The 24,547-nt window shown below is 38.3% G+C and overlaps 1 protein-coding gene across 3 annotated transcripts in view; it reads right to left on the reverse strand.

The window, feature by feature from the left end:
• Window positions 1–24,547, reverse strand: part of TNKS (tankyrase) — a 141,169-nt gene that overhangs the window by 28,086 nt on the left and 88,536 nt on the right. For all 3 annotated transcript variants that reach the window (XM_005436681.4, XM_027801653.2, XM_055724318.1), the window contains exons 6-11: window positions 16,467–16,561; window positions 13,612–13,678; window positions 12,949–13,135; window positions 10,910–11,031; window positions 8,255–8,346; window positions 8,067–8,145 (exon numbers count right to left, since the gene is read on the reverse strand). In XM_005436681.4, the coding sequence (XP_005436738.2) occupies window positions 8,067–8,145; window positions 8,255–8,346; window positions 10,910–11,031; window positions 12,949–13,135; window positions 13,612–13,678; window positions 16,467–16,561 (642 nt within the window). The remainder of the gene's footprint in view (window positions 1–8,066; window positions 8,146–8,254; window positions 8,347–10,909; window positions 11,032–12,948; window positions 13,136–13,611; window positions 13,679–16,466; window positions 16,562–24,547) is intronic.

Consider the following 24,547-nt stretch of genomic DNA (forward strand, 5'->3'; position numbering starts at 1 on the left):
TCAACATTCCAACGTAAAGACAATTTACTGCAGACACTTTCCTGTCTTTTAACAATGTAGGTTATTTGCTTGCATGCCTAAGAGACAACACAGGATCCCCCAAACCATACATAAAATAGCGATCAAACTTTTGACAAAGATCAACCTTGTGGCAAGAAAAGCAAAACTCTCACAGAAGAGCAGAAAGAGGTAAATAATTAACCAAACAGTTCTAAAATCTTCCAGCTCTAAGTAAATTACCATCTGTCATCCTCGGAAAGGGAATTAACTCAATTTTACTTACTACCAAGAATTAAAGCAAAACAAAGATGTCAGATTTGGAGTTGGGGGGGGGGCGGGGGTGTTGGATACAAACAGTCAATTTTCTCCTCATTTTTTGTACTCTTACAGAAATGTTAAGTATAACTGGATATAATTCTACTCAATACAAGACTGTATAAACAGGCAAAATGGAGTTTGCTTTCAAAGAGTATGATATAATGGAAACCCATCTGTCTGTCAGGATCGAACAGAGTATCTAAATAACTAGAAGCATCTCCACAGGTTCACTATCAGAGAACAGAAGAGAATAATAGAGAGCTTTAAAAAGAAAAAACCTTCATGAAAATAACCTTTCAATAAGATACTCCGCACCTAGCAGCGATTCATGACAAATTTATATGCAAATATCCAACAGCTTTTTTTTTACTGCTTTATGAAATACAGAACTGCTCAATATTCTCTGCAAGCAACTCAGAACCTGTTATCTGTTTCCAAGCCTACAGATTGCAGGCTGTGAACTGCATGCGTAACAGACGCTGTTACTGTAAAAACCCACCCTTTTACCTTCTCATAATCTTTGTGGTGGCAGTGAACAAAGGTTTTGCTTGTTATTTCCCACCTGAAATGCAACCTGCAAATCCTACTACCTTTCCATGAAAACTACTGAAAAAACTTTTTGGGTAAGACACATACGCTGTAACTAAATGAAATTTAATTAGGGTAACTATGTAGAAAATACCTACTACTAGATAGGGTGAAAAATAATTAAGTAAAATAGCTGCAATGCAACAAAACATCAAGCCACAGGAAAGAACAAAGAACCACCACATAAATAAGTGCAGCATGATTTGATAATGCCTAAATTTTTTCTATATCCCTGAACAATCCTACAGACTGATAAAGCAGGAATTTCTCAGATTACAAACCTCTCTTGCAGGAAGATGTAAAGGAGAACAGTTCTGCTTTCTTCTAACCGTACTCAGGCTCATGCCACTCCAACGGGATTTCCCTAGAAGTTTTGTTTTAAAAAAAACACTTTCTGCTATCATAAATATTAACTAGATGGTGAATGTCCCAAATCCATCATTTTGTTCAGATGACGATCCTAATCTGTTTCAGGACACCAGATACCTTTCACCACTGATAAGGACACAGAGAAAAGCAGAAGTCTGAGGCTATACAGGTTTAGTGATGGTAAAGGCAGAACGAAATGAGACTTATGGATTCTGGAAGTAGCTGATAAGATTCTGTTTGCCCAAGAAAGAGAATCATAACTAATGTCTTCTGTAACACTGAATTCCTGTGTTAAACAGGCCAGTACTGAACAAACTATTGAAGAACAGCAGGGAGGCATTCACAATTCCATACTGACTATGTACCTGGAAAAAATGTTAATATTCATTTGGAAAGAACACTGTCAGTGTCATCAGATCCATCATCTCATATGTCTTATGCAGGTCTCCTTTCACCTCCGAATCATTATCTGTGCCAACAATCAATACTTGTGGCAGAAGAATGCCAGCCATTTGAAGAACTGCCTGCTTACTTCTGGGAGAGGCTGTAACTGACAGAGGGATATAGGCACCAAATACGGCTGTTCCTCTTCTCAGAAGCAGAAATAGGTTTTGCAGGGCAATTTCACAGGGAATATGTTCACTTTGAGGCAAATCTGCTCTCACCAATCAAGCAGCACTTGTCTAAAACCAGCCCAAGAACGTACTGCACTAAGGCTGAAAGCCACAGGATTTATTTCCAAATGAAAATCAATTTGAGCACGACAAACTGAAATACAAACTGAGGTTAAACTCTCAAAAATCAGAACCTGGTAAGACATATGCCTGGGTTAACCACTGCTCAATACTAGGTCTAAAAACACATGCCCTTTCAAATTCAAAGCTAAAGTTTAAACTCTGTCTGACAAAATGTAGAACATCCAAGGTGTGCTGCCTTATTGGTGTGGTGAGAATGCAGATTGTTCCCAGCTGCACTAACAAAAAAAAAAAAAAAAAAAAAAAGAGAAATATTCAGTTGGTCCCCTTTATAAGGGGTCTGAAACTAGAAGGCTGCAGCTCTGAATTACTTTACAGCCAAGTTTTCTGCAAGGAGTTTAAAATGACAGATTTGATGGCTTTTTTTTTTTTTTTTTTTTTTTTTTTAATTTTATTCCACAGCACACTGGCTCTGGCTTCTTCACCTTTTAGTATGAAAGCAGTCACTCTACTGCTCAAACCGCAACCTAAAAGCAGAATGCAGTTATCAATTGAAAAGTATTTTTAAGGTTTTTCACGAAACGATATCATCCTATACAGTATTTCCCAATAAAGATTTCTTTCTGTTCTTTCCTTTTTCCTATCCTGGATAGATGCTGTAGAGAAACAGAAATGGTCATGTACCATCAGACACTGAAAAGATTTTTCCTCCCTGCACTCATGCTGTCTTGGAGCAGCCCACATCTACCGCAATACTCCTTTGGCTGCCAGTCACTTGTGGCAGGTCAACAGCTGGGACCTGTTAAAGAAACTTTTTTTGCAAGATTTCCTAAGCATAGCAGCTTTCTGTTACTATCAAATGCCCTTAAATATCCTCCTACTCCTTGATACTACAGCAGCACAAAATGCAATAGCTTCCAAGCACTTTGATTTTTGTTCTAAAAGAGGTACATTCTAAAACACACACATGAAACTCATACTCTGCCAGCAGTTCCAGCATCATATCCTTCCCTGCAATGCAAGTGTTCTAACTGCTCTCCTGCTGCATTTATTCTCAAGGCAACTTGCAGTAGGTCGTATGACTTTGTGCATCACTAACAATAAACATGATAGGAGCGAAGAGGTGCTGGTGGCAACTTCAAGCTCTGTCAGAAGAAAAAAAAAAACAAAACAGAAAATAGGTCTAGTTTCACTCTGAAAGCTCCTACATGATCCAGCCATATGTTCCACAGTTGTCCCTTTGCATAGAAGCTTAAGATTAATGTCACTACGTTTGGATGTCTAAGCAGTGAGAAAAGTTGAACCACGCAATTGCAACAGATCATACAGTTCTTCGTGTTGCCCACCACCATGGTCCAGAACCTGCTGCATTTCTGAAAGGATATTTCATTTTTCAATGCTTATTCTTTCCTGAGAAAATCATATATCTACCTGGAATGTTGGAAGCAAATGCATCACACAAGAAGGTTATTCACAACCATTTGAGTCTGTAGTGTGGACCTGGAGAAATGGTGATTATTTTCAAATCCATGATCACAAAAGGCTGGCAACATGCTACTCAGAAATAATTGTATTATGCAAAGATCATAAAGCAAGATCCTTTTAGCAGAGCAGAACAAAGACATTTCTGCTCCCATCGTCAATAGGCACTATCTGTCTAACATGACCTTAGAAAGGCTCATTTTCCCTTGCAGAAGAACAGCTTCAACAGTATGCTTTAGAAACTTAACACAGTTCAACAGCATTCACGACATCTCTACACTTGCCCAAGATACCAGTGAACTTGCATGCTTGCAGGTCTGTCATTCCAACAGTCATTCCAGTTCAGAAAAGACTTTAATCCTTCCCTTCTGCACTGCTAGAAAGCAGATTGTCTTTCTGAACATATTAAATTTCCCATGTATCTGTAAATTCAGACAAGGAGCTAGTTATAAGAGGTATCCAACTATCCAGCAATACAACAGAACAGGATGAAAGCCACTTTTCCATTAGTTCACCACCTTCAAATTATTTTCTTCTTAAACAAAGGATTTTGACCATTTTCAAAGATACAACAGTGGTATTTGAAGATTTGCTCATGGGTCTAATAAAAAAAAAAAAGTTTAAGTTTGAGGATTCTTTAAAAGATGCTCCACTTTTATTTCTCCTAAGATACTTTGAGGATATTCAACACCAAATAAGCAGTGGCATGAAAATGCTGTTTCACGCTGCAGTTCAGACAAATAAGTAAAAACTGGGTATGGCATTTAAACCCAGAGATATTTATGATCAACAGTCTTGAAGAAAATTTTAAGAAACCCAAAGGTTTCTCACCTGTACTTTAGATGTATAGCTGACACTCAACTGCAAACTCAGGTAACAAGCTAATGAAAATATCTTCGCTAACCATGGAGTATTGCTTAGACAGAACATGCTGACGTGCAAGTGATAGGCACCAAGGACTACTTCACAGTGTAAATTACAAATCTAGTCTGTGTTGTCAGGAAGGGCCAGCAAAGCACACCAAAATAAACAATTTCTGTATATGGCTTAACTCATGCCAATGCTAATTGTCTTAGATATATTTCTGTTAAGTAAATTTTAATCAAGCACAGGTTATTCAAGCGGTCCTTCACTGTTTATTATAATATAACATACTTACATTTACACAGTGATAAAATTAAGGATAATTAAATCCAGCTCCAAGACCACAAACCACTTTTTGTTCATGCCAAGCAAATTCCCTAAGGCATGCTTCAGGCCATTTCGCAAACCAAGCAAAGCCTACTCAAACCTAGGTACTTCATGTTACCTCACTTTTGTTGTCTGACACAGATCACGGCTGCTCCTCGTGAAAACAGCACTTTCCTCTCTGCTACTGAAACTATCACAAATGATTTTACATCTACAAAACTTTACATGGCTTTGTCTCCTAAATCCGTTACTGGATTATTATTATTATTATTTTTGTGGATCAGCTGTCTGCCTTTCGGCACTGTATTTCAGAAGAATAAAGTTCCACTTTCTTTGAAGCCCCAGTTACTCATCTTTTTCAAATTGTTACTCTCCTTATAATCAGTAGTGGTTTCCAGAAGGTAGATTAAAGCTGACTTATAGAGTACCTTCCCTTTGACAGAAGACATGGTTGCAAAGTAAAGAAAATATGGTCGGTGTCATCCATCCACACTTCAGTAAGCATTTGATATGGGACTACACAGGATATTTTTATGTATTTTATATGGAAAAATAGAGATTAGTTGAAGAACTGAACGTATTGAAAGAAGGAGGGCTGCTCAGGGATCAGCTGTGGGATAATTTTGTTTTAATATATTTTCATTATGATGTTGGCACAGGAGAACTGTGTTGAAGGGCATGAGCAAGAAAAAAATCAAGATTCTGTGTGTACTACAAGACTACAGAAAGGGTCTGAGTACTACTGTGTCCTGTTTATTAAAAAGGCAGACACAATCCCAGTATACTTTAGTCCAGAATTTACATTAGAGATATGGAAGTGCCATCGTGTACGTTGGTGGGGGAATTAATTCTGCTGTCATTGCCTGAGCTCCAAGATTTCCTCTGGTGCTAGTAAAGTGAAGGGTTATAAGGATTGATTAGGAAATGGCAATGTTCCCTTATGGGGAAGATTAAGTGTTTGAGGCTTTTAGCCTACCAAAACAAAGGCTAAGAAGAATCTTTTCACTGCAAATACCTCAGCAAAGGAAGCATCAAAATGGAAAAGAGGTGTTTAAATTGCAGGAGAGTGCTGATCGAAGAACAAATGGATATTCAACTGAGAGGCTGCTATTGCAGGGAGAACTAGATTCACCAGTTCAGGAAAACTCTCTCTTGTAAAATACGACTAGTCAGGATCAAAGAGCTTAGTACATCTGACTACGTCATATGAAGTAACTAAAATTCAAAACACACAAAGAGTAAACAGGAAGAAAAAGCTTCTAGAAAAACAACAAATGGGCGTGTATGTGTGTGAAAAACCTGTATCATGCTTCAGCAATTAAAGCTGCCATGTCCTGATAATCCAAAACAAAGAAATGGCAATGTTGAGTGTCTGATGAACTAAATGCCTACAGTCAAAGCATGAGCAAGAGGTCAAATGATAATACACAAGCAAGACAGAGTGATTAACTATACCTAGTTAACTAATTAATACTCTAGAGCATATCCCATCTGGGAACTTCAAAGTGCTTCATAAGCCTTAATGACCTATCTCTCTTGAAGAACCATGATTGCATTACTCACTGTTTTACAGCTAAGGAACTTTGGATACTGATAAAGAAGAACCTGATCCATTGCGGTATGGAAATACGTGCTTAATTTTAACTACGAGTGGTCTCCTGCCATGCAACTTAAGCGCTTTGCTAGATCACAAATGTGAACGACTATCCTCAGAATAACATAGCATGCATACACCAGGATACGAACAAAAAATGAGTTTTAACGATTACCATGTACCTCTATTTGCATACTGTCAGTAGAAAAAACAACCAAATACACCACTCAATCATTCTGTAGATAACTGTGGGCCACTCATAACCATCACTCAGTCCACAAGTGACTCAGATCATGATTTAGGAACCCCTGCTTCAGGATATAGAAGAACCACAAGCTATCATCAGAATGTGCTACTGACACAAACTATAAAATTGGGCCATTCCAGTAAGGATGACAGCTTTGAGCTTACTCCTAACCTGGCTACACAGAGCTAGATTTTCAAGGGAGCATTAACTTAAATACCTACAGTATAGCAGCAAGCTTTCCAGACACCCTCAGCACACAGAAACTCTTTGTATTTCAAAGCAGGTAGTACTTGGGTATCAATACACCTGGAACTCCAGCACGTCCAGTTTGGTGCCTACCCAAAGACCATCAGTACTGAATTCCTGTGCAAACTCAGATCCATAAAGCCATGAAGTATCTATTCTTATGGCAAAATAATTTTTTTTCCCCACTTTCAGTGCATAGGTACACTACTAAGAGTGAATGTCAGAAAATAATAGTGGTTTTAATGCCTATAACTGAGACCTCTGGCCCTGCTTTCCCTTCCCCCAAGAAAATCTTGGTGTGTCATCACTGCATCAGGATTCACTAGTGCAATAAACTCTGTCATGGTATCATTGTTAAGCTATTTTATGATGCCATTAAGGTACCACGGAAGTGAATCAGACACTGAAATCTGGCAACGAGCTCTCATACAGGCTTATAAATTACAATTCACTGTTTGAAATGAAGATGACTTAGTATTAACTATGCATACAATTACATTGTTCGCACCTCCTAGCACATCAAGAGCGACACTGTAGATTGTTATTACAGGTATATTTCTTCATTTCTAGCTACCTGAATAAAGATGAAGATCCAAAGAGAACAACGTAAGCCCCCTTAAAAGCAAAAATAAAGAGATCATTTATATTTTAACCAATGCAAAGAAAATTCCCATCAGGAATGTTTCTGAGAAAATTAAGTAGCTAAGTATATAATAACTATGAATGTCAAGTAAAACGCAGAGAAAGATGACCATCCTGAAATACTTCTGAAAGATGCTTAAACCACTTCCTAAACAAAGCTATACTATCCTCTGCCTCTAACTAATAACTTGCTGAACCATGTGCTTCTAAGCAAGCTTCACCGTAGGCTCACAAATCACTTTGGTTAGCATATATCAGTGGCTAAAGGGCATGACAAAACAATCTGGCAAAGAAAATAAGCAGCAAACAAGGGCTAAGGGATGCCCAGCATTAGACTACTAAACTTGGTGTCAGCAAACTCAGGCATTGGATATTTTAAAATCAACAAGATAAAGCATCAAGAGGCACCTAGATGACCACAGCTGTTAGAAATTATAGCAAGATTCATTAAAAAAGAGTAAGCTGGACTCCTAAAGCCTGTATTCGGTTATCTGGAGAGAAGACCTGATTTTCAAATGGGATTCCTGAACATCCTGTACTGGTTTAAGATAAACACATTTAAGGTTAACCTGAGAAGCACAAGACGTACAGAAAAAAAAAAGCAACCACTATCATAAAAATTAACACTGTATTTAACCAATATAACCCTTCTTCTTGCCTCTGCCTTAAATAAAAGATATGTAAGTATATTTACCTTTGCTCCATGTTTATGCAGAACTTCCATGACATCGTTATGAGCTTTTTCAGCTGCAACATGCAAAGGTGTCATGAAACTGGGGGAGGGGGGGAGAAAGGAAGACATTAGTTTATAAGGAAGATATTAGTTTTATATTCCAAGTAGGACAGAGTCCTTTGGAAAACACAAAAATTTCAGAAACCTACTCTTTGTTTTTCTCATTAACATTTGCTCCCTTCCTGAGCAGTAGTTCCGTAACTTGCTTCCGCTTGGGATGCACAGCAGCCACAGCACAGTGCTGCAAAAAAGTAAATATAAATTATATTTCAACTACATAGATGATAGAGAGCTTTAAGATCCATGACTTCATCTCTTGATTACTCTGCTAAACATCAGGCTCCAAAACTTACTAACAGAATCCATCATATTTCTGCCAAAACATATAACATATTGAACAAAATACAAACTAGTGATCAATGATAAATTATTCTACTCATAAAAACAATTTTGATTTTAAGGCTATTCATCACACAAAAAGCAGTACGTTCCCAGCCACATTAACTATCAGCTGTCAGGATAAAACCAGCAGACAACGCAAGGAGGTAAAGACAAAGGGTTTGAAACAACCTTTCTACAGAGGGACTCCAAAGGGGTACATTAGGATCCTGCTGTGGTTGTCAGATTAATATGACTTTTGAACGTTGCTTAGTTTCTTTTATTTCAACATGTACTGAACTTTTTAACCTCACGGCAATTGTATTATACACCCAACTACCAATTAAGTAGGAAGCAAATGGGCTGTAAAGTTCTCTGAGAGTATCTTCTTTTCCACGCTATGAGAAAGATACATCTTTCGCACAGGGCTTTTCAAAGCTCAAGCCTGCCTGTGTGGGAACACCATACAGGCCTTTGCTAGTTGTAAGTATTTTCCTGAATGTGGTTGGGGTCTGCCTGCTGGTTTGTCTGTGGATTTGGCACCTAGAAGTGAGCACTTTGTTTCCCCCCTCTTTTTTCATTGATCCTCTGCAGAGCCTAGACTCAATTTGGCGTTTTCTCAACAGTGGATCTATCAATGCACCCCTGTGGCCTGAAATTACAAGCACAGTTCCAGATAAGCTGAACATCAGGCTTGACAGTCCGTCCAGAAATGCTTGTCTCAAGTTTCAATGTCTCAAGATGGCAGACTACCAGAAAGAAGAAATACTTCTGAAGTTTATAATGTTTACCCATGTTTTAAACCAGTAACACGTAAGAACCAGACAGTTGCCTGGATCAGACTTCTCAAAACTTTCCATTAGCAAAACAGTAGTAGCCTTTACAATGAGATAGGCCCCAAAAAGAATGCCAGTAACAACAGTACTGAAAAACATCTTTTGCTCAGTTTCAGCCTTCACTACGAAGTAACTGCCACTCAAGCTTCCGCACTGCTGTTAGCAGACCATGTCAAAGTTTTGCAAAGGGAAGCTTTGTAAATAAACATTAAGATCAATTTTGCTCCGAAGAGTGGCAGCATTTTTGAGGCTTTGCAGATAATAGCCTATCTGTATTTCCTGCCAATATGATAAACCAGCACTAGCAACACAAATACCAAAATATTGCCGAACCTCTGAGTAACACTGAGACATAGACCCGGTGAGGCAACAGGGCACAGACCCCAGTGCGCCATGGTGACAGATGCCATGCTTAGGACAGGAATAGCTCAGTTAGAGGGTACATAACCCCATCTGATCCTGGAAGCTAAGTCCTGCCACTTGGAAATCTCAAGTACAAGAGGCAAAACCTGAGAAATCACAGTCTGAACAGTGAACAAAACACTTCAATAGAGCTAAAATACCCCATTTCTTCTATCTGTCTCTGCTCCTCTCTGCCTGCTCGCTCTACAAAGAGCGCCACAGGACTACCAAATGATCATTACACAGCTGAAGAGATGCCACATATCAGCAGCTGATAAACTCAGGAAGACAAGGGTAACATCATTCCAAATTTCATACTGTCTTCATGTTCAGTCTCAAAGTATCTCTTCTCTGTCTTGCTTTGAAGTTCAGGCTAGGATGCAGAGTCCTCCATGGAGAGAACAGAGCATATGTATGCTCGGTACTTCACACGATGTTCTGATCACATTCACACTGTTTATAACACTAAAGATGCAGTTGTACGCCTGCAGCTCAGACCTACTACTGTGAAGAAAATGTTCCATTGGAATAAAGTATCATAACTATAATGGTTTTAATAATACCATCACTCCCTCTCAACTTCAAAATCTTTCTTCACTGCATCTGGATACCGGCTGTGTTCTTGGCCTTCACTATTTCTTCAAACAACGAAGAGCAGGAAACTGCCAAGAAAGTCTCAAAGACCCCTGTTTCCATAGCTAACGTGGCATTGTCAGTACAATTCCAATTCTGTAAGACCCTGTGATATACACCTAGCATCTATTTTCACCACAGTTTTACATACCCTATGAAGAAAATTTGCAATCCAAGCTTGCCCACATAAAACATGAAGGAAGAAGTGGGCCACTAAAATAGAATTTAACCTCAGAAAAAACTGCAACTGACCAACAGGGAAGGAGAAAAAAACCAAACAAAAAAAAGAGGGTGATGGGAAATAAGCAAAGGAGAAGTGCAAAATAAACATGTGAGGAGCGGCTGGAGGATTTCTGTAATCTACCAGGAAGAACAAACAAATTTATTTAAAAATTACAGTGTTTTTTCTACAATGGTGATTTAATATACAAAGTGTTTGATGGCAAATCCTCAGTCTCAGATGATTAATGTATTTTCATAGCATAGAAATAAAACTCTCAACTAGCACTACACCACATTTATCATAAAACAAATGGATTGGCTGTATAATCTCACCAGTGCAGTCTCATGTGACTGTGGCTGCTTAAAATTAATGATCTCCAAAGCAAGTGTCTTTTTCACTTTGGCTAGGTCTGCCTCTCTGGCTGCTTGCAGTAAAGAGTGTCCTTTGAATTCATCTGTTAGAGGAAAAAGATGCATTTAATATTCAGCAACATCACATTTATAAATGTTATTGCAGAAAGGTAGCTATACTCAATTAAGAGGAAATAAGAGTATTTCTGTATGTCTTCAGAAAGTAGCTGACCTGGGACACAGAACATGAAACATGGTTTACTGAAATGAATAAAAGAGAGGGGAAGTGACTCACTGTGTAAAATTTTTATAGCTTTTCTGCATCTTATCCTCCACCCACCTGACATTAAAAGCCTATCTGACCTCTAAATTAGCTAGGTATGTGTTTAAGTGAGCAAAATGCTATTACATGCTCTTCAGAAAAAAGCATTACAGTTGCTCTTCAAGAACCTTATTGCATTTACAATGACAAATAATTCAAGGTAAAGCCTGAATAAATATAATTTATATATACAATTTATAATTTAAAGATAAAATATTAAACTATCAGTCTTAAAAGCTAACTGGCTAAGTATCTGAAGCTGGTCTGCAACAAAGATGAAAGAGGTTTTGATAGCAGCTATATCTTGTCAAGTGCGGAGAGGTAATTTTGTTTTTTTCAATGTCACATTTTGTTCAGTTCAGCAAACTAGTTTTAGTTTTAAATCCTTTTGAATTTGAAAAGGACTAAAAGTGTTTCTCTTAAAATGTACAAATGGAAGGTAGGTTAGCAAGAACGATGTGTGAGCCTGGAAACCAGAAAAGAAACTCAAACTCAGTAAATTTTTCTTTCATAAGCAAGTTTGAAATGCTGAGCTTGTTAAGAGGAGCTTTCTTCTCCCACTCTTGTTTTAATCTGGTGCATTTTTTTGATTTAGAAATAAAAATAAATAACAACTTAAGTTTTGATTTTAAATAGATTTAAAATTTCTTTGTAAACAAAGCATTACTCAAAGCACAATTTGTAATCACAAATAAATCTTGAAATAACAAATAAATGTATTATTCCTAAGGTATAAAACCAAAGAACTCAAGAGAATATACTAAATATGTTATTTTGGGTATGCAAATACAGAATGTCCCATCAAAGTACTGTTAAAATTTGCCATAATGCTCACATTTGTGTACACATGTCAGTGGATAGTAATGGACATGAATCTTTCCCCACTCCTCTCCAGGAACTATAAATACAGAAGTAAACCAAAGTTTAAATAGATTTTATTTTTTGCTTGCTAATTTAAACAAGTGGTAAATTAACCTGCCTCAAAGCCAGAAGCATCTCCAAAGTCAGCCCAGAATAGTGAAGTAACTAAAAGATACTAATGCGCCCCTCTTTTCTCCTAGAGCAAATTTTTATGCTGTATATGATCTCACCACCTTCACATGTAAAGAATAGTGACAGTAACAACCCGGCCAGCTGTGATTGAGTAGTGCAGGATTACATTCTTACCGCATCAGGGGGCTTCTGCTACCAGAACCTAGTTCTCAAGGAGTTTTCTGTAACTTCATAACGCTTTGTTTTCATACTTGTCTCATTTAAGTATCTTTCACAGTTTATAACAATGAGAAAACAAAACTCCAGAAGAGGATAAAGGAAAAAATTCAAATTAGAGCTGAAACATTGTTTTCTAAACAGCATAAGGACTGCAAAGACTACAAAAGAAGGTGCTGGAATTTCCATCTCCAAGTTTGCACACTGAAGCTACCCCAAGTGTGATACAGAGCCTCAGTATAGAGGCTCCTACGTGACTTAACTGGACTTCAAACATAAACCCCACCCCTCTCCCCGGTCACTGATTTAGCAGTGCCTTAAACATTTTACATGTCAGAAACCCAGGCAATACCACAGACAGTGTATTAGAGGTATCTGTGTACTTCCAAGTGAGAGGCAGAGCTGCAGTGACTCTGCTGCTTTGCATCGGCTTACGAAGTAGGCACCCTTTACACCCACCACCAACTGTTTCCAGCCTGAAAACACTCACAGGTCAGTCTCTCCCTCAGCTCAGGCGTCGGAGCCATATCGACAGCACTCTTGCCGTGACAGTTGACTAACGTGGGATCTGCACCGTGACTCAGCAGGAGGGAGCAAACCTCTACACGGTTCTTGGAAGCAGCCTCGTGCAAGGGGGTAAATTGCCAGAGGTCCATAGCATTCACACAGGCGCCATGCTAGCACAGCAAAGAAAGCCTTATATTAATAAGAAATCATCTTCAACAATTAAAAGCGTTAAAACTTTCATTTCATTATAAAAATTGGTTTCATTCTTTCATATACAAATACACACAAAATTAATTACAAAAACACCTGTATACACAAAAATACTGTTGAATCCTCAAAAAAAATAATTCTGTATGAGCTACTTTTTCAGTAGAACAGATTTTCCACAGAAAAATTCAAACAAGTGAAATGCTACTATCTGCCCAAAGAAATTAGGTGGGGGATAAAACCCACATATACTATACCACAAAAAGACTTAAAGTTGCAGGCTTCTGAAATGACAGACAGAATGTCTGAAACCTGTTACTACAGGAAAAAAAAAATAATCATCCTTTTCAACTCTGGCATAAACAGAGTTTATACCTAACATATCTAAACACCTAACGTATCTAAATCTACAGGAATTACTTTCTATCCTTCTGCTTACCTTAAGCAACAGCTCTGTAACCTCATAGTGTCCATACGAACATGCATTATGAAGAGGCACAAGACCACTGTATGAAAGAAGGCAAATGAAAAATTTATTTAACTAGCATTTTTAAAGGAGAAGGAACAATTTTCTCTCTACCAAGAGATGAACAAAGATCAAATTATATCTAAAATAACTTTAAAATATTCAAATATTTAAAAATTAACATTCACAAACTAATGGAAAAATCTAACCTTCCCAAACATGTTACTTAAGAGTAGCATTAAAACTTATTTTGTCCTAACAGGCCAAATGTGTTTAATCTGCCATTAAGATTAGCATTAATTGGCTTTGAAATTATCTGTCTTGAAGCTGGGCGGGGGGGGAAGTCCCATTCCACATTCAATTTGCTCAAGAGAAGTCAGTGTTCTGTTTCTGCCTAAATATGAACTCTTGTTTATTTAAAATACTATGTGAAAGGCAAAACTCCCCAGATAACACTACTGTAACGCCTGGGTATATTATGAAGATATACAAATATCCATAGAAAGCAGACTGAAATTGCTGCTCCAGACTGTGGAATGACCTGGGTTTACTCTATTTTTTTAGAGTAGAACCTATTTAAGCATGCAAGATACTTTGAAGAGAGTCCCTGTAATTTTTGTACAGCTATATTTCTGGAGACCATACTTAAAAATGACACTAGCCCAGTAAGTAACAGGTATCTAGTCATAAGCAAAAGCCATGCATTGAAAAGGAGATGCAAAGAGGACAATTATTACAGAGGACAAAATTAGTTTAATTCAAGCCAAGCAAGACAGGCTAGTTATGGCTCAACAAATCAGGATGCATAATACAATGAAAACAATAATTAACCCTTTACCATTTATGAAAAATTCATGGGATGATTCCCAGAATTGCAAAATCAACTCAAAGAGCGTTAGGACAACAAATGTTGTTGTACTACACAACAGGGTAAACTTAATTTTAAGGTAGATGTTCTCAGAAGCAGCATTGCACTTGTCACAGGAGAGGGAAATTTGTTTTGGGGAAATTTTTCAAACTGTTATTTTCCTTGTTACTTTTCTGAATTATAAATGATGGGTGTATGTGTGTGGCAGAGACAGCATTCAGTCCACAGAGCACTCAAAAAACCTTGCCCTCTCCCCAAATGCTGGTCATCTAAGAGGACTGAGGCCTTTCTTCAAGGTCTTATCAGCAAAGAGTCACCAAAGCAATCCACCTGGCCACTTCTGCAGCATACCCTCCCCTTCTCCTTTCCAGCAGGTTGTGACTTTGTACACAACAGTAGTAAGGCAAAGAAAGGACCGGTGGAAAAAGCTGCTTCCTTGGCTGTGGTTTTCTTTGGGAGGAACTAGAAGTGATGATCATTTTGAAGATGCAGCACAGTTCCTCAGGACTGTCTCTGAAGTGATCTCATTGAAGAGAACCTAACAGATCTATAAAATCAATACAACCTAATTTAGCCCCATAACTGATAAATTACATTTATTTTATAGCCTATTTACTTATAAATTATGTATAAATAAGAAACAGCAAGGAAAAAACCCACCACACTGTAAATGTGTGACGACGCTAAATGAAGTGGGAGCTTACTGGGATGTCAGACATTTCTGAGTATGTTTGGGTTGTTTTTAAATGTAATACAATGTAAGAGCATCACTTTTCTTTCCTTCCCCTCCCTCTTCCCTGCTCAAGTTTAACTTCATTACTTTTCACACTTTTCATACTTTCCAAGTAGATCATTCAAACCTCCTTAAAGCATCTACACTGGAATTTTCTACCAAGCGATACTGAAATTTTGGAAAGGTGTGAAACACCTAAAATTTGCTTAACAACGCTGGATCTACCTGAACAAGTATTGCATGCAACTCTACAGTAGGTTTTTTTGGACTTGCACAATTTGTCATCATACATTTCACAATTCTCATCAAAAAAAGTCATTAGGGTGAAATGTATAGACAACAGTACTATAATTAAGTCAATCTTCAAGAGTTTAAGTATGCTTGGAACTGGTTTTGGAATTTTTTTTTCTTTTAACACTAGGCTGGACTTAGCAGAAAATGAAGACACAGCAGGTGCCTCAAGTTTGCTGATGGAGACAGAACACGCACATTAGTATCTTACCTCGATGCACTTTGAATACAGAATGCAAGCCTTTAACCAGGGGACCAATTTCTACTACGTTAGGACTAAGCCTTCCTATCAGACTACTACAAGAATCATCACTTTAGATTCAGAAACATATGGCTAAGAACAACGTACAACATGTACCATTCCACATTTCTGACTGCTGCACACTTTTTGTTGGTACCTTATGTAACTACCCTCCTTATTGCAAAAACGGTAGTTCAGCTTCTACTATATCTCGATATTTGCTGGCAGCATCAATCAAGATAGATCTCTGAGGACCAATAGTTGTGAGCACATGAGTGATATTGGAATTACATCCATATATATTGCGACAAGATAATGAGACTATAGATACATTTTTCAATGCACATTTTTGCACTAAGCCCACATATCTTCTCCCCATCGTCTTCCCTAAAATAAAAATATCAGTCCCTAATTTCACAGAGTAGTTTGTGCATGGAAGTAAAGAACAGGTTCAGAAAAAATTTTTTAAAGGTGTAATAGAAGACTTCAAACAAGCACAATCACAGCTAATCTGTTACTGAGGCTCTAACAAAAGTTTATTTATGACAAACCACACTCAAGATTTTGGAAGCAAATGTTACATTCTCAGCCAACTACTTGAGATTATGCTGCAACATGAAACAGAAATAATTCTTCATCTTGATTAATACAAAACCACTGCTGCAGACAGATAATAAATAATTCATTTTACATACCCTTTGTCCTTTGCGTGCACGTCTGCACCATGCTGAAGCAGAAGTTGGACTATTCGAACTCTGTTGTAGCCTGCTGCTAGATGTAAAGGAGTGGACTGCAAAGTAAAACAAAACAAGATGAAGAATGGGCATCACATAAATTTTAAGTCCTGCACTTTCTGCTGTTTAAGAACTCTTTGTTTCTCTTATGCACTGGATCTTCCCTTCTGTAATTAGCCAAATTAACAAATACATAGCACATGTATGCCCTTCCTGTTGTCAAACCAAATAAATGTTCCTTAAGGTGGGGAAGAATCCAGGTTTCTCCTAAGGCAGTAACAAGCTTATCGTCTAAAAAATAACAGCCCAACTTCATTTTGTTTGAGGTTTTTTTGTTGACTGGTTTTTTTCAATGCTATAATTAATTTTAAAACATTAGATGCTTTTTAAAATTCATGAGCAAATTTATGCAGTTCAGGCTGTATACTCAGGTTACAAAACTGCTTGCCTGTACACTTGTTGCAACAAGTGCACAAGAGGCGACCGCAGAACAAGAAAGAATGCATTTATCCCGTAGCAGGTATACTTGTCTTCAACTCCACACCAAAAAAATAACTATGTGTGTTCTCTGCTGTAGTCTCGTAAGAGATATGGAACAAACTATGCTATTTGTAGTTCCCTGCAAAATTCACATCTCTAGCAGTAACGCACCTTGCTGCGTAACAACTAACACCTCCACCATTTTCCAAAGCTACCTTGTATGAATTTTAACTGAAAGGTGAAGTTTACAACAGTAATTCCCCTCAAAGTTTATTTTAAAAACTTTCTATTATGAAACAAATGTTGTGTTCTGTCTCAGTCCAAAGGAACTGATTTCTTACAGGCATAAGTGATGCTGTTTCCTCCTTCCCAAGGCTGAGAAGCAGAGGATTTTAAAGTGATCTTTGGTGCAATTTATTTTGTGGCATGCGACCAAACAACACGATTTTATTACAGTAAAACCTCATACATAAACACATGGGAAGACTTACATGTCTCACAGCATTAAGCCAAGTACAAATTCACAGTCAGCATTAAAACATTATTATATGGTATTACAGGTGAGATGAGATTTCACTATTATCAAGATTTAAAACAAAAAAATCTAGACAAATGGTCTCATCTGTGGTGAACAGCAGCAGATGCCATATTTCCATAAACGGTACAGATTTCCAGGAATACATATTTAGTATGATCATAACTTGGAGTAGCCTGTATTATATTTTACCACAGTTTCAACACTTTGCTGCTGTGCTCCAGAAAGGGTAACTACTTTGACATCTACACCAAGAGTCCTACGTACCACAGAGAGAACACAGCTTGTACTGTCAGAAATGACAGCACAGGGCATCTCTAAGACAGACATCTGGGTAACTCAGTTTTAGGGAAGCAGTTATTCAAGTTTGTCTAAGACCCCGCTTTGGAATTATCTATAGTCAAGATATGGACCTCCAACATTCCTAACCTGAAGGTCCCTAAAGGGCCTGCAAAGTACAAAGTGCCACTGCCAACAAAATGGGTCACATTTTTTTAAGTGTTTGGCCATTCAAATCATTAAGATCTACTCTGTTTCAGAAAGGCTTCTACTACTGAATTACTAATTTGTACTGATCTAGAAGGTATTATATTCTTTTTGTATCTGCCCCTATTATAAAATAGCTGGCTTCTGCGTAAACTCTAATGAAAACATGGATAAAGATGCTGCTGCTATTAACATTAGCAGAATACTTCAGTACTGTTTATTCTGACAATTGCTTTCATTTGGTTACTAAATTCAGTTTTATCAACTGAATTAATAAACTCAGAAAACCTGAAAGCAATTTGAAATTAACTGTGGAAAAGTCAGTCTATTGAAAGGTCTAAACTCCAAAAGAAATTTGAGCAAACACTAAATCTCTGAACCCCTGCAGGATCCTTTAACCTTACTCAAACTACATCCATTCTTGTCTGCATGCTACTTCTAAAACAATGACTGCAAACTTCCAAGATTATGTTTCACTCACATTAAGCTTTAATAGGGATGTTCTCAATAAAGATACCTCAACCCTGAAGTCTTGTTCACAGCTTAAAATTAAAAGAACTCTTATGACTTAAGCTGGGACTGTGTATTTCGTGTTTCTAGGATTATGAGACTTACATATGCCAAATAACTTCATTAGAGAAAGAATCCAAAACATTTCAAGCTTATCGTTGCAAGACAAATGACATAAGTGAAGCAAAACAGCGTCATCCCAAATCTTCACACAACTTATATCCCCACCGTTTCGAAAGATGAGCTACTTTCTTCTCCCCAAGCAAGGCCACACAGACACCACGGTCTCATGAACGACCACATAACACCCCATCTTCCCCCAGCACACGAGGAATTAGTTATTTAGCTGCAGCCAGGTGCCTGATGTTTGCCATACTTGCTTTCTGATCCACAGCAGCTTCGAAGCTGTGTGCTGTGCTGCACGTGCATCTCCAAGAAGCAGCTGACTGTTGCATTCCTGGAAATAGGGCTGAGATCCCTGACAGCCTGCATGCTTCAACTCTGCCACTGAACCATGTCACCTGGAGGATGACAGTGCTGGAGACACAGGCAGTCAGACATGCAGAGAGGCCACTTGACTGAGGGGCAAAGAGAACTGAACACACAGCCAGGGCATGCAGCAGCAGTGATCTCCAAGGGCTGCTCCCCCGGTACGGTACCCAGGCTGGTGTATCAGAGCCCACAAGCTAGCACCAGCTGCTCTTTACTTTGGCTAGAAGATCCTTAGAAATACTGCGCTTACATATGCTTCAGGAAGGAGGAAGCAGGAGGGCCCTGCCTCAATGATTTTTTTTAAGGATTCGCGAATGCTTTTTCTCATGAGAAAGAACATTCATTAATGTTACAGACTTGATAGTTAAAAATACTAATCTGGCATTACAAACGTTCATGCTAATTACAGAAACTAAGTACCTAAAAGATAACGTTGTGCTACACGAAACATTCACTATATGGTATTATTAGCCCTCAAAAAAAAAAAAAAAATCAACTGAATGATGGCAGTAAAGAGACTAACGTTTAAGATTAACACGCTGTTTATATAGCACTAAAAAAGTAGAAACTAGCTATCACAAACAGCAGTATTACAGACTGCACCTGCAAGGTATATCAAACCAATCACTTTAATATTAAGAAAAGACATTTAAATGAGCTATCAATTAACCCCTCCTCCCATGTCTTGCAATAACCAGCAAGAGACTTACTAAGCAGAATCCCTAGAGGGCACTTACCTTCCAAGACTCACATTCACAGTTACCAATCCAATCACACTGCCTCACTTGCTAGTGTAATTAAAAACAGTGCAACTCCACTTTTCTTAAGCAAAGTAGACCCTCATGTGAGATGCTTACATTATTTTAAAGTTTTATGGCAGCTGTAACTGCGGCAAAGCAGGTACGATGCATTTCAAGGAAGATCACTGTACACAAGGTGGCAATCACTGTCAACCTGTATACCTACAATTTATACTAAAGCAAGAATTTTTGCCTGCAGCCTTTTTGAAAATGTGTTGCCAGGGAATACGAGAAATGCATTTTTTAGATTTAAAAACATACATACAGCAGTTTGATACTATTTTCATTGAGCCTTAGGTATTTTCACGCTGCTTTGTTTCCAACAGCTGATTTAATGATCTCTGTTCAAGGTCAGCCGCCTTGGACTTGCTGTTCCCTGTTCACCTGCATCGAAGAAAAGCTGCCCCAAGGAATTGCCAGAGCTGCAGGCTGCTGAGCTGCTTCTACTGAAACCAGAAAATTCGTTTTAACAAATTGTCCACAGGCAACAGGGGAGTGCTAGCTCCAAGCACCATCCGTTGCCCTTCCTTCCTACCTTGCTAAAGCATCTTCAGCAGCTCTTACACGGCAGCACTGCCACAGCCTCAGAAGAAAGCGGCATTTTCAGATTCAAACCATGAACTGCCCATTTTACAGGCAACTTTCAACTGTGGCATCTTATATTAAGTATTATCTGCATGACCAGTAACAGCTGCAGGAACTGTTTTAAGAACTAATATTGCCTATTCTTGCTTTCTACTACCAAAATATCTCTATAATGCTATCTGTTAACAATCTTAACCAATGTGTTTCTCTCATTCTCAAGTTGTCCTCCCAAAGGCTATTAAATATCTAAGGACACTTGTATTTTATCGTCAACTCTCCTACAATACCCTGCTGACAAAGGATGTCAAAAACCAAAAAAAAAAAAAAAAGGGGGGGGGGGGGGGAAGGGAAGTTTCATGTAGACTTTAATATACAAGAGTTTTGTATCTTGTCTACAATTATCTTCAGGTTTGGTAGATTTGGAAATTGCAGGTATGCAGCAAACTTTCATCTAACTTTTGTCAAACAAAACCTTTATTCTAATCAAACCATACTGCCTATAGAGAGCAGGAGCAATAAAAGTAATACCAAACTTTTATAGTTTGTCTTACAAGCTCCCTTCAAAACAGTGTTTCATCTCCTCTGAATTAAGGGAAGAGCAGAGAGATTTCCAATCACAGAAGGGACCATTGTTTCACAGTTTTGCATAAAACTGTTTTGAAAGATGTCCTGATTCCTGGCAAGATAAGTATTTGAATCTGGCATACTAAGGAAAAAACCCTCTAAGCAGGCAAACAACTCTCTCTTCACTGGGTTAGAATTTATGACTGAATTTTTCCTTCCAACTGCAAGTCTGTCTGCTTGATGCTGCTCTCTTACAGACTTCTCTAAAATGAACTGCATCAATTGTGAGCGCACATCAGGAAGACATTTCAGATGCAAGTGGAATACCTCCTGTCATCACTTTATTATTCTGATTAATGGGGTAAGAAAACAAGTTTCAACAGCCTGGAAGAGACATTCCTGAACTTTTCCCCCGTGGAAATGATCTGGCTTTTCCTTTGCTGCTCAGATACCAAGTTGCATTGTAATTTTAAGCAGTGTGTCCATCTTACACCTTTATTCTTAGACTCAGTTGTAAGATCCTTGGTAAAATCTCACTGATGTTTATTTGTACAGTGCCAAGACTAGACGTATCATCACTTACAAAAAAAATTCCTTCTAGAAACACATATTTCAAATAAAATAATTATTTTATATTCATGCCACAATGCTCTTGCATACTAGGCTCTACAGAAATAAAGGTTCCTAACCTCAGCTAGAGAATGATGCTCTTCATGAGCAGGAAAGGGGCTGTCCTTCTGTTCATCAGCCACATAGCTTGTCAACTTCAGCCACCTAAATTATGCAGCTTCCTTGGTCATTTTACAGCAGCATTGAATTATTTAATTTCATGGTCAACAATTATGCTTTAGAGACAAACTTACAGATGGCTCCTCCAGGAAAACAAGTTATGACAGACTGCTGACTGTAGATGAGCTAGCTGCAACAAGTTTAAACCCTAGAGATAAATAAGCACAGAGATGAAGAGTTTAAACTACTTTTCTTATGTAGAAAACAAAACCTAAAAACACCCAAACCACAAAAAACAATTCCTAAGGACAAGGATTACAAGGTATGTAAGGAAGACATTTCTCACTTGACTGCATTTTAACTGCTCCAACTTCAGAACACTTAACTGGACTGTTGAACAGGACACACTTATTAGAATAAAATTCAGAAAAACATCACGTCACAAATTTCATAGCGCTTTCTAGCTAATGACAGGGAAAATTAACCTAAAAGCTCACCAATTTATAATCTGCAAGTCACACAGCATCTTAATTCAGAGCTCTAGTATATCAGATGATCTCTTTAAGGGAGGAAAAAAAAATATCTACTGTTTCAAGCTGTAAACCAGCAAAGACAAAACCAGCTTAATTCCACATACACAGTAGTGCTAGGGCAGAGCATCATTGGGTGAGAGTGAGGTTTTCATGAAGAGCAAGAGAGAAATGCTTGCATTCCTTTTCATTCTGTCACTTGGCAGGAGAATAAAGAAGTAGTCTGCATGAAAAAAATCTTCCTTGTAACTGAATACCTTTCAGACATTTATTCAGGTATTGTACCACCGAAGTTATGGTATAAAGACCAGAGCAGGTCAGATATCAGGAATGGCATACCTCCTAGAAGCATTTAGAAATGTCTACCAGCTACCAAGCATTGCTTTGTGGATCACAGATCGAAGGAAAATTTCTCTTTGTATTCAACTGTGGTTTCTGCACAGTTAGAATGTTATTTTCAAATTAAGAGTTGGACACCTCCAGATCAGGCATAAACTGGAGGAAAAGTTAAGAATATAAATATAAAAGCGAAATGGAAAAATTAATAAAATGGCTGGAGTTAAAAAGAACAGGGAAAGCAGAATAAAAACACGGCAAAATACACTGACAGAATAAACCCTCATTTGGAAAAGGTTTACTTAGGTGACAGACAAGGACTCTTCTGCTCCTAATCCCCCTAATCTGTTCCTTCTCAGAGGGCTGTAATGTCCAATCTGGCCTTTGAGGGCCAATCCAAATTTCTGACCGTACCTCTGAACCTCAAGAGTGCATGACAAGGTTTGGCATCAGTTCTACAGATTAACACAGTGACCCTGTTGTGTGGCAAGGTGGCTAAGTGTTGGCAAATAAGGCAGGAGATTTATGAGAGAAGAGCTTTTTCAATCACACAGATGCCTGGAACAGGGAAGGACAGAGAAGACAACAGCATCATCTTGCACAGGGGTAGAGAAAGAAACAACCAGAGAGTCTCTGTCTCTTAGAGGTTAAAAGAACGAAGAAAAGGAAATGAGTGTTTTCACATTTCTGCTCAGGAACTCCTCCTGCTAGTCTAGGAACAGTGCCACCACAGAGAAGGTAGGTACGTGGAGGCAAACAAGATATGCCCAAAAGCAGGAGATGGTAAAGGGCAAAAGATACCTTTTCTGACAGGACAGAAAATGTGCAAGCACTGCAGGATCACAGAAGAGAAGAACATTTTGTCTGCAGAGGCAAGCATAAGAGGGATTCTTGAAGATGACCATGCAAAAACTTTATTGAATCCCAGAAGAAAACCCCAGTCTACCTGCCCAGCAGGTTTTGCCAATGACACTTGCCTTTCAAAATTATGTACATTGTACCTTTGACACCAGGAAGACAAATCCTTAATCCACGTAGATAGCTCTGAAAGCTATTCTTTTAACAGTAGCTATATATAAAAAGAAAGTAACTAAAATTGATTACTTCAGAGAAAAGGAAACAAAGTCAAACCTGAAAGAGCATCATGACCTGGCAGAAAGAGAGCTAGAAGAAAGGCCAGAAGAAAAAGAGACACTGTGAGACAGAAGGCAAGCAACCATGTTTGCAATGAACTTTAAAAGCAAATACCAATCTGATTCCAAGAAAAAGCAGGTATGGCAAAAGGATAAAAGTGATCTCAGCTCCCCAGATACTAATTAGGAAGCTTAGTTCCCTAAGTTGTTAAGTTCCATACTAAATTGCTGCAGCGACTGACCTAGAAGCGGAGACTAAGAGAGAAATGGTAAAGGGCTGGGAGAGACACGTAAATCTTTAAGTGGGAACACCACCTTGTCCTTTGATCTTAGGGTTTCACAAACAGTAGGTACCATAAACAGGGTACTAGTGATCCTTGACCTCTTCCTAACCAGGAATGAAAACACTACAGCCGCCCCAAACTCTTCCCTGTTTTACTTACATGTATCTTAACCTACCACCCATTTGGTAAAACAGTTCCACAGAGCATGTGTCAGAAAAGCTGAGCAGCATCCCTCAAAAAACTGTTCCTTACAAAAATCTCTTCCATTTCTACATGGAAGTGATGAAGGCTTGGCTAGGGGTGGAATTGCAATATGAAAAAGAAATTCTGGAGCTTCTACCATGAAGCAACATTTGCAGTTTTCCCAGATTCAGAAGCACAGACTAGATTAGATCTCTGGCAGCACTCTGACATGGAGATACAGACTCTGAGATGGATTATCAGAGAAGCAGGGGAGTATATGTTGTTTCTTTGGCTATAGATGCTGGCAGTTGAGGGAGCAGTGGGCTTGCTGAGCTACATAAAGATGAAATGACAGTAAAGACCCACTCTCTTCTCCTAAAGGAATGTTATTTAAC

Source organism: Falco cherrug, chromosome 1 (assembly GCF_023634085.1).
Source record: "Falco cherrug isolate bFalChe1 chromosome 1, bFalChe1.pri, whole genome shotgun sequence".
NCBI lineage: Eukaryota > Metazoa > Chordata > Aves > Falconiformes > Falconidae > Falco > Falco cherrug.